Here is a 10,467-nt window from a genome sequence, read left to right on the forward strand (position 1 = left end):
TTATAAGCTTCAAATATACAAATGTATATATAATCATTAAGAATAAAGTTTCCTCATATGTGAAATAGCATTAATAATAATAGTAACTACTTCATGAAACCATTTTTGAGGACTTGAATTAATATATTCTAAATGCTTAGAACAGTCTCTAATATAAAATACACACTCAGGAAACATTATCTGTCATAACTATTATTTATCCTACATATTAAAAAGGATTCCTTACTTGTAAACATTGTTGACTAGAGATACTCTTAAATACTTTGTTTCTTCCATGTACTAGTTTTTAAAATTTATCACTATTTTTCAACAAAACTTTCAGAAAAACTTTTTTTCCCCCAAAGCGACACATTATCTTCTTAGGAAGACTATTATAGCATGTGGTAATAAATATCCCTTAAATCAAATCATATAACCCTGAAAAAATAGAAGCAAACTGTAACCCAAAACCTTAGCAACAATGATTTTATACTACAGGACCTCGTTCTAGTTCTCGGTCACACTTCAAATGCAAATACATGTATTATTTATTTCTTAATATTGATTCGTACTCAATTACAATTGTTCAAATCAACATTATTTTCAGAAAAAATGACAGTAAGAAAGATTTAACTATGCTGACCTTGGGGCATTTTTGTCTAAGTTCTAGTGCCTCTCAGAAAGATCTGAACACCCATACCCATAACTATGACAGTCAAAACTGCAAATGTTCTTTACCTCACTATCTAAACTATGGTCATAGTTAGACCAACTAAACTCCCAACCATATGCATCCAAAATGAGGTAAATTAAGACAGCTCATTACATTTCCTCCAAGGAAGAACGGGTTTCTGGAGGTATTTATGAAGGACTGCTTTCTTTAGCTTTGATTCTTACCTCACTTTTTTGAAAAGAAGCCTTTACTTTGACCTCTACTGGTTTACATGGATTCTAGTATATTTAGATAGAGTTTTGAGTCATGTTGTCTCAAATGCATTCCACAAGACACTAGTGTCCAAGGTATTTATAGGCATTATATTAAAAAAAATACACACACCAGAGTTCCCTGATCACATAACTGTAGACATACTACATATAGTATACATATGGTAGTATACATGCTTTATATCTATTTTATATATATTGAACTGAAGGGGAAAATGCAGTAAGATTTTACAGCCTCCATGTATCAAATTCTATAAATCCAAGTTTGTGGAAAAATGGCAAGAAACTTGCAATTCAAACTGTGTGTGAATGTCGTGGTAACATTGACTTGTGTTTCTCTCTGTGAAAAAACAGTACATTAAAAGGAGAAAAAACTAACTCATAAAATCATTTGCTAAATTAGTTTCTGCATTGCCTCACAGTGAAAAACTGCTATGTTTAACCGACCTTAAACCAAAATCGAAAACACTGCCTAAAACCACAAGTTGATATAAAGGTTCCCTAAGTGTCTCTTCTGCATTAACCTTAGTTCCATGTGTCTCAGGGGCCTCCAAAGAGGTTCTAGCTTCAGGTTTCTGACATAAAAACCTTCATATAGCCTGAAGAATTCCCCTAGGCACATGGGGAGTAATCAAATTTCATGTTAACTATTAAATTACAGACATTCAATTATGTTTTCCAAACCTCTGTTTAGAGACTCAAAAGGCCCCTAGAAAACATCCTTAAACTGAAGCCCAAGTTGGCAAGTGAAACCGTTTAGCTGGGGGAGCAGAACAAAGCGGGGCGGGCCCATCCCTGCCGGCACAGGGCGAAGTGGCACGCGATGCACCCCATCCCCACTGTGAGGTGCAAATTCTTTGTGACACTGGGAGACACCGCGGAACAAAAATACTATTAGAAATGCTTCAAAAGGAACATTTTTTGGCTGCGATAGAGACTTTTGACATTATTTATTAGGTTCAAAACGGCCTCTGTGAAGCCTGACAATGGTTCTGTGGAAACCAGTACATCTGAGGCCCTTTCTGTTGTTCTGGGTAGGCATTGATTTGAAGATAGGCAGCACTCACCGAACAATTCCCTCGCAGCGGTCAGCGTAAGTGAGCATTCACCCCCGGCCTAGGAGGGGCCTGTGAACGAACAGTATGGAAACGCGTATGGGCGGGAGTGGGGAAGGACCAAACCTTGATTAACCTCTTGGAGGGGAGATGGGTAGGAGTACTAGCAAATCCAGGAAGCGGCGCTCCTGCCAGACTGCGGTGGAAGGAGGCGTCTGTCCCCGGCCGTTTTCCTGGGGCGGGGGCCGGGATGAGGATGCTTGGGGAGCAACTTAGGTGCCATGGCAACTGCGCCTATTCGGACTGGATTTCCGGGCGCGCCTGGGAGCCGGCTTTGGGAATCTAGGTTTGCGGGTCGGTGTACCTACTGGGGCTGCTGTCTTCTCCACCAACTCCAGTTCTGAGGAACTCCAGGAGACTCTGGGCGAAGCAAAGGGGGTCTGGCTTCTCCGGAAGAGGCCAATGGCAGCATACGGCCTTAGAATAAGACCTAGAAGGCAAAGGAGAACCAGGGTGGCGCTCAAGTGTGAGGAATTTACCCGCCCCGCTAAAACTTAAAAAGGAAAAAGAAAAGAACTCTCCTGATAACTGGATGTTTCAGAAATCCACGACGTTTGTAACAAGCTGAGGGAAAAATTTTTAAATCCCCTGACATTATGCTCACGTGTTTCCCATGTTTCTTCAAGAAAATGAAGTGCTATCTATTCCTTTCCTATTGTTTGAAAGAAACTCCTCCCCCCAAAATAATTTTTACAGAATCCTCTTAAAACTTTTAATTTCAAGGAAAACAATTCTAAACTTCTAGGAGAGGGAAGAATGAGTGACTAAAATAAAGCATCATATTTGAAACTTGGGGAAAGGTTTTGAATTGAAATTACTCTGGAATTACAGATCATGGAAAAACAAACAATTTTACAACCCATTTAGACTATGACTGACAATTTAAAATCCAAGAGGCAATTATTTCATGAGTTTTATTAGACATGTCAAATCATGGGAAAATTAAAACAGTGTTTCAATCAGATGTTGGCTCTACACGAGGCATACATATATACTAATAGGTTTGATTTTTTCTTTATTCAAGCTATATATATATATATATATATGTATATATATATATACACACAACACATGCATTTCTATGTAGATATATATATATAAAATCTTAATATATGTCATGCATATAAGATCATTTTCGGGAGACTTTCCTGGCAGTCCAGTGGTTAAGAATCCCCACTTCAAATGTAGGGAGTGCAGGTTCAATCCCTGGTTGGGGAACTAACATCCCATATGCCATGTAACAAGCACAAAAAAAACACCATTTTTATGTAAGAAATCCTGTCCATTGACCTATGCAAATTAAAATCTAATTCTTCAGTCATATATTAAGATAACTAACATGCTTTAAATCTCTTTCTACGAACTTTTAAAGGACTTTGATTAGCATGCAAATGGCTCAATTATTTGGAACAACCCAAGGCATCACTAAATGGCTAACACTGAAATCAGATTGATTGTATTCTTTGCAGCCAAAGATGGAGAAGCTCTATACAGTCAGCAAAAACAAAACTGAGAGCTGACTGAGGTTCAGATCATGAACTCCTTATTGCCAAATTCAGGCTGAAATTGAAGAAGGTGGGGAAAACCACTAGACCATTCAGGTATGACCTAAATCAAATCCCTTATGATTATACAGTGGAAGTGAGAAATAGATTTAAGGGGCTAGATCTGATAGACAGAGTGCCTGATGAGCCATGGACAGAGGTTTGTGACATTGTACAGGAGATAGGGATCAAGACCATCCCCAAGAAAAAGAAATGCAAAAAGGCAAAATGGCTGTCTGAGGAGGCCTCACAAATAGCTGTGAAAAGAAGGGAAGCGAAAAGGAAAGAAGAAAAGGAAAGATATAAGCATCTGAATGAAGAGTTCCAAAGAATCGCAAGGAAAGATAAGAAAGCCTTCTTCACTGTTCAATGGAAAGAAATAGAGGAAAACAATAGAATAGGAAAGACTAGAGATCTCTTCAAGAAAATTAGAGATACCAAGGGAACATTTCATGCAAAGATGGGCTCAATAAAGAACAGAAATGTTATGGACCTAACAGAAGCAGAAGATATTAAGAAGAGGGGGCAAGAATATGCAGAAGAATTATACAAAAGAGATCTTCATGACCCAGATAATCATGATGGTGTGATCACTCACACTCACCTAGAGCCAGACATCCTGGAATGTAAAGTCAAGTGGGCCTTAGGAAGCATCACTTCCAACAAAGCTAGTAGATATGATGGATATGATGGAATTCCAGTTGAGCTATTTCAAATCCTAAAAGATGTGCTGTGAAAGTGCTGCACTCAACATGCCAGCAAATTTGGAAAACTCAGCAGTGGCCACAGGACTGGAAAAGGTCAGTTTTCATTCCAATCCCAAAGAAAGGCAATGCCAAAGAATGTTCAAACTACTGCACAATTGCACTCATCTCACATGCTAGTAAAGTAATGCTCAAAATTCTCCAAGCCAGGCTTCAGCAATACTTAAACTTTCAGATATTGAGCTGGTTTTAGAAAAGGCAGAGGAACCAGTAATCAAATTGCCAACATCCGCTGGATCATCAAAAAAGCAAGAGAGTTCCAGAAAAACATCTACTTCTGCTTTATTGACTATGACAAAGCCTTTGACTGTGTGGATCACAACAAACTGTGGAAATTTCTGAAAGAAATGGGAATACCAGACCACCTGACCTGCCTCTTGAGAAACCTGTATGCAGGTCAGGAAGCAACAGTTAGAACTGGACATGGAACAGACTGGTTCCAAATAGGAAAAGGAGGCTGTATATTGTCACCTTGCTTATTTAACTTATATGCAGAGTACATCATGAGAAGCGCTGGGCTGGATGAAGCACAAACTGGAACCAAGATTGCCAGGAGAAATATCAATAACCTCAGATATGCAGATGACACCACCCTTATGGCAGAAAGTGAAGAGGAACTAAAGAGCCTCTTGATGAAAGTGAAAGAAGAGAGTCAAAAAGTTGGCTTAAAGCTCAACATTCAGAAAATGAAGATCATGGCATCCGGTCCCATCACTTCAGGGCAAATAGATGGGGAAACAGTGGATGACGTTATTCTTTGGGGGGCTCCAAAATCACTGCAGATGGTGATGGCAGCCATGAAATTAAAAGACGATTACTCCTTGGAGGGAAAGTTATGATGAACCTAGACAGCATATTAAAAAGCAGAGACGTTACTTTGTCAACAAAAGGCCCGTCTAGTCAAGGCTATGGTTTTTCCAGTAGTCATGTATGGATGTAAGAGTTGGACTATAAAGAAAGCTGAGTGCTGAAGAATTGATGCTTTTGAACTATGGTGTTGGAGAAGACTCTTCAGAGTCCCTTGAACTACAAGGAGATCCAACCAATCCATCCTAAAGGAGATCAGTCCTGGGTATTCACTGGAAGGACTGATGTTGAAACTGAAGCTCCAATACTTTGGCCACCTGATGTGAAAAGCTGATTCATTGGAAAAGACCCTGATGCTGGGAAAGATTGAGGGCAGGAGGAAAAAGGGATGACAGAGGATGAGATGGCTGGATGGCATCACTGACTCAATGGACATGAGTTTGGGTGAACTTTGGGAGTTGGTGATGGACAGGGAGGCCTGGCATGCTGTGGCTCATGGGGTCACAAAGAGTCAGACATGACTGAGCGACTGAACTGAACTGAACTGAAAGGCATCACTGGCAAATTGAAAAAACATGTAGACTTCAAATGCATCTTGCATTCCCAAAGTGGGTGTGGAACTAAGTGCGTATGTGCTCAGTCACTTCAGTCATGTTCGACTCTCTGTGACCCCATGGACTGTAGCCCAAAAGGCTCCTCTGTCCATGGGATTCTCCAGACAAGAATACTGGAGTGAGTTTCCTATTACTTCTCCAGGGGATCTTACCTACCCAGGGATCAAACCCAAGTCTTCTGCATTGGGACTTGGATTCTTTACCACTGAGCCACCTGTGAAGTCTTTACATTTCTTCAAACTTAGCAAGTATCTGAGGGAAGAACATAATAAAATGTAAACCATTTAGTACATAGTAAGTGCTCAATTGTTGCTGTTTCTGTTCAGTTGCTAAGTTTTGTCCGACTCTTTGGACCCCATGAACTGTAACATGCCTGGTTCCTCTGTCCTCCACTCTCTCCCAGAGTCTGATCATATTCATGGCCATTGAGTTGATGATGTTATATAACCATGCCATCCTCTGCTGTTTAGGATTGACTGGTTTAATCTCCTTGCAGTCCAAGGCACTCTAAAGAGTCTTCTCTAGCACCACATTTTGAAAGTGTCAGTTTGTCAGCACTCAAACTTCTTTGTGGTGTTCAGTACCCAAGTGCTATTAGTGTCATATTTAGAATCTTAAAATAGGAGTGCTCTGACCTGGAGTCAGAATGGAGGCTTGAATCCTGGTTCCTCCCTCCCTAAAGTAACAGAATCTCTATAAGCCTCTAGTTCCTCATCTAAGCCATGGGGAGATAAAAGTTCTTATCTCAAAAGATACCCATATGGATCATAATTGCAGATGCATATTCAGATTTTATTACATTGCCTTATACATAAGGCTCAAAGTGTATTAACTAGTCAGCATCCTCAATATCCCATCATTAAGCCCTCCTAGAAAAGAAGAATCTCTGATTCAACATCTTTGGTGGAAATCTCCCAGCACCAACCTTACAATTTACAGCCCAGGAAGGATATTATTCTCTAGTTCAAAGAAAGCTCTCAAAATCTCTCTTTCTTCTATTTGTCAATTCCAATAAACTGTACAAATATTTGCATCAAAATCTACCCATAAAGTTACCTAAAATACAGTATGGCCATCATCGAAAAAATCTATAAACAATAAATGCTAGAGAGAGTGTAGAGAAAAGGGAACCCTCTTGCACTGTTGGAGGAAATATAAATTGATACAGCCATTATGGATAACAGTATGAAAGCTTCTCAAAAAAACTAGATATAGAACTACCATATGACCCAAGAGTCCCACTCCTGGGCATATACCCTGAGAAAACCATAATTCAAAACAACACATGCACCCCAATGTTCATTGCAGCACTATTTGCAATATCCAGGACATAGAAGCAATATAAATGCCCATTGACAGATGAATGGATGAAGAAGGTGTGGAACATACATACAATGGAATATTACTCAACCATAATAAGGAATGAAATTAGGTCATTTGTAGAGATGTAGATCGACCTAGAGTCTGTCATACAGGGTGAAGTAAGTCAGAAAGAGAAAAACAAATGTTTAATGTTAATGCATAAATGTGGAATCTACAAAAGCTGTAATGGATGAACCTATTTGCAGGGTGGGAATAGAGATACAGATGTAAAGAACGAACTTGTGGACACAGTCGAGGGAGGGCAGGGTGGGCTGCATCAGGAGATTAGGACTGATACATATACACTATCATGTATAAAACAGATAGCTAGCGGGAACCTGCTGCATAACACAGTGAGCGCAGCTTGGTGTTCTGTGATGACCTATAGGGACGGGATGCTGCAGAGTCCAAGAGGGAGGGGATATATGCATACATACAGTTGATTCACTTTGTTCAACAGCGGAAACTAGCACATTATAAAACCATAAAGGAGCTACATAAAATGAGTCTATCCTTATTCTCTCGGCCGCCGCCCCTGACCTTGGGGGCAGGTCAGGAAGCAACAGTTAGAACTGGACATGGAACAACAGACTGGTTCCAAATAGGAAGAGGAGTACATCAAGACTGTATGTTGTCACCTTGCTTGTTTAACTTATATGCAGAGTACATCATGAGAAGAGCTGGGCTGGATGAAGCACAAGCTGGAATCAAGATTGCCAGGAGAAATATCAATAACCTCAGATATGCAGATGTCACCACCCTTATGGCAGAAAGTGAAGAACTATAAGAGCCTCTTGATGAAAGTGAAAGAGGAGAGTGAAAAAGTTGGTTTAAAGCTCAACATTCAGAAAACTAAGATCATGGCATCTGGTCCCATCACTTTATGGCAAATAGATGGAGAAGCAGTGGAAACAGTGGCTGACAATTTTTCTGGACTCCAAAATCACTGCAGATGGTGATGGCAGCCATGAAGTTAAAAGACACTTACTCCTTGGAAGGAAAGTTGTGACCAACCTAGACAGCATGTTAAGAAGCAGAGACATTACTTTACCAACAAAGGTCTGTCTAGTCAAGGCTATGGTGTTTCCAGTAGTCATGTATGGATGTGAGAGTTGGACTATAAAGCAAGCTGAGTGCCAATGAACTGATGCTTTTGAACTGTGGTGTTGGAGAAGACTCTTGAGAGTCCCTTGAACTGCAAGGAGATCCAGCCAGTCCATCCTAAAGGAGATCAGTCCTGGGTGTTCAATGGAAGGACTGATGTTGAAGCTGAAACTCCAATACTTTGGCCACCTGATGTGAAGAGCTGACTCATTTGAAAAGACCCTGATGCTGGGATAGATTGAGGGCAGGAGGAGAAGGGGACGACAGAGGATGAAATGGTTGAATGGCATCACCAACTTGATGGACATGGGTTTGGGTGGACTCCAGGAGTTGGTGATGGACAGGGAGGCCTGGTGTGCTTCGGTTCATGGGGTAGCATACAGTCAGACATGATTGAGCAACTGAACTGAACTGAACTGAATCCTTATTCTACATGACACATTCTAGAATATTTGGAGGTACACGTTGTTTCCTTACATTTCCTCTCTTGCAGTCACAACACCACCACTATCCTCACAACCACCATTTAGTCAGCCTTGCTGTGTTCAGGGAATTTTATATCAACAACATTTCATCAGGGCAGTGATTGTCAGTTTACAGAAAATACCAGGCTCAAAGAACATTTATGGGACTTGATCATGGCTAAAGAACTGAAACAGGAGAAAGCAGAAATTTGAGCTCAAGTCTTTCTGGTTCTGAGCTCAGGTTTCCATGATTTCAAAGCTTATTCTTTTTGGTCCATCTTCATTCATCCTATTATGCAGTTTTATACTTAATTTTTATACACATTAACATGTGCTATGAATTTACACCTTCCTTATCTGTGTGTACGTGCATGCTAAAGTCACTTCAGTCATGTCTGACTTTTTGTGACCCTGTGGACTCCTGCCAGGCTCCTCTGTCCATGGGATTCTCCAGATAAGAATACTGGAGTGGGTTGCCATGCCCTTCTCCAGGGGATCTTCCAGATCCAGGGATCAAACCTGCGTCTCTTATGACTCCTGCATTGGCAAGCAGTTTCTTTACCACTAGCACCACCTCCTTATCTGTAAAGTGGGGATAATAACATTAACTGCCCAAGAGAGTTATATGAGGATTTCATAAAATAATGTGAAATGCTCAGCACAGTATCTGGCATGTTATGAGAGCTTCATAAATGGAGGTTAGGTTGCTGATGATGATAACTGCCCTCATCACCATTATCAGGTACAATAACTGAATCATCAAACATGTGTCATCAGCTCACACCTGTTCTCTCCTCCAATATAATATATGGCAACAAGTGGATTTCCATGAAAACGGCAACTACAGTTTTTGTAGAATGTTCTAGAACAGGATCTGCCATTGAGTTAAATAATTTTGCTTGTTTCTATTGAAGTTAAAAGCAAAATATGGCCAAATGAAAAGAGGTAAAAACAGAAACCACGAACTGATACTCAACAGATGGGACAGAATCTCCCTTGGAACTGCAAGAGGGCAGGTTCTGAAGTCTCATTGGCCCCTGGGTGTGTCCCTACGGCCTCCAGGTGCAAAGGGTTTACCGAGTGGGCCTGAACACACGTTTTTGTCATTCACTGTTCTAGAAATAAACTACCCCAGGTCCGTTTGGGTGTGCCTCTGGCTTCCCTGTTCATGTTTTGCCTGACAGTAAAGATGAGTGGGGTCTCTTCCCACTCACTGGATGGTGTTGGGGAGGGGCTCACTTCTCCATGGCTTTCTTCTTTGAAAGAAGCTATACCGGCAGCAGGAGGCCTGGGGTTGCTGTACTGGTGAACGTAGAGCAGTCTTCTATTTGCCATTGGAGACTATATCCTTTCTGGAAATACTATAAAAGGTAAACTATTTTGAAGGAATACACTTCAATATCACCTACCAAATTAATGGCAGGAAGGATGAAATCAAGTCATGGATGGATTTTGTTTGTTTCACGTTTCTCTCCTGAGCAAACAAAATGACAAAGAAGCCAAGGATCCAGGTGCCCAAGCAAGAGAAGAAGAGGAGAGAAAACACATGGACTGGAAGAAAAGACATGGACCATGCTTTTATTGAGGTCAAGCTAAGCTGCAGGTGCTGAATGAGAGCCTGGGCACGCTGGTTATGTAGCCTCATGAGAACCTCATCTAACAAATAGGATTATTGGCTCTATTTTTTTCAGGTGAGAAAGCTTGTTTGAAGCTTATGGGCTTAGTTGAGCCCCCCAAGAAGATATGTTGAGGTTTTAACCTTCTATATA

The 10,467-nt window shown here is 40.7% G+C and overlaps 1 protein-coding gene across 1 annotated transcript; it reads right to left on the reverse strand.

Annotated features, from left to right (window-relative positions):
• Positions 1-2,012: 2,012 nt before the first annotated feature.
• Positions 2,013-10,033, reverse strand: C1H12orf42 (chromosome 1 C12orf42 homolog). Its single transcript, XM_065928845.1, is given in 4 exon segments — positions 2,013-2,207; positions 2,209-2,321; positions 9,483-9,603; positions 9,752-10,033. Coding segments are annotated over 4 exon segments (711 nt in total).
• Positions 10,034-10,467: the final 434 nt, after the last annotated feature.

Source organism: Muntiacus reevesi, chromosome 1 (genome assembly GCF_963930625.1).
Source record: "Muntiacus reevesi chromosome 1, mMunRee1.1, whole genome shotgun sequence".
Taxonomy (NCBI): Eukaryota; Metazoa; Chordata; class Mammalia; order Artiodactyla; family Cervidae; genus Muntiacus; species Muntiacus reevesi.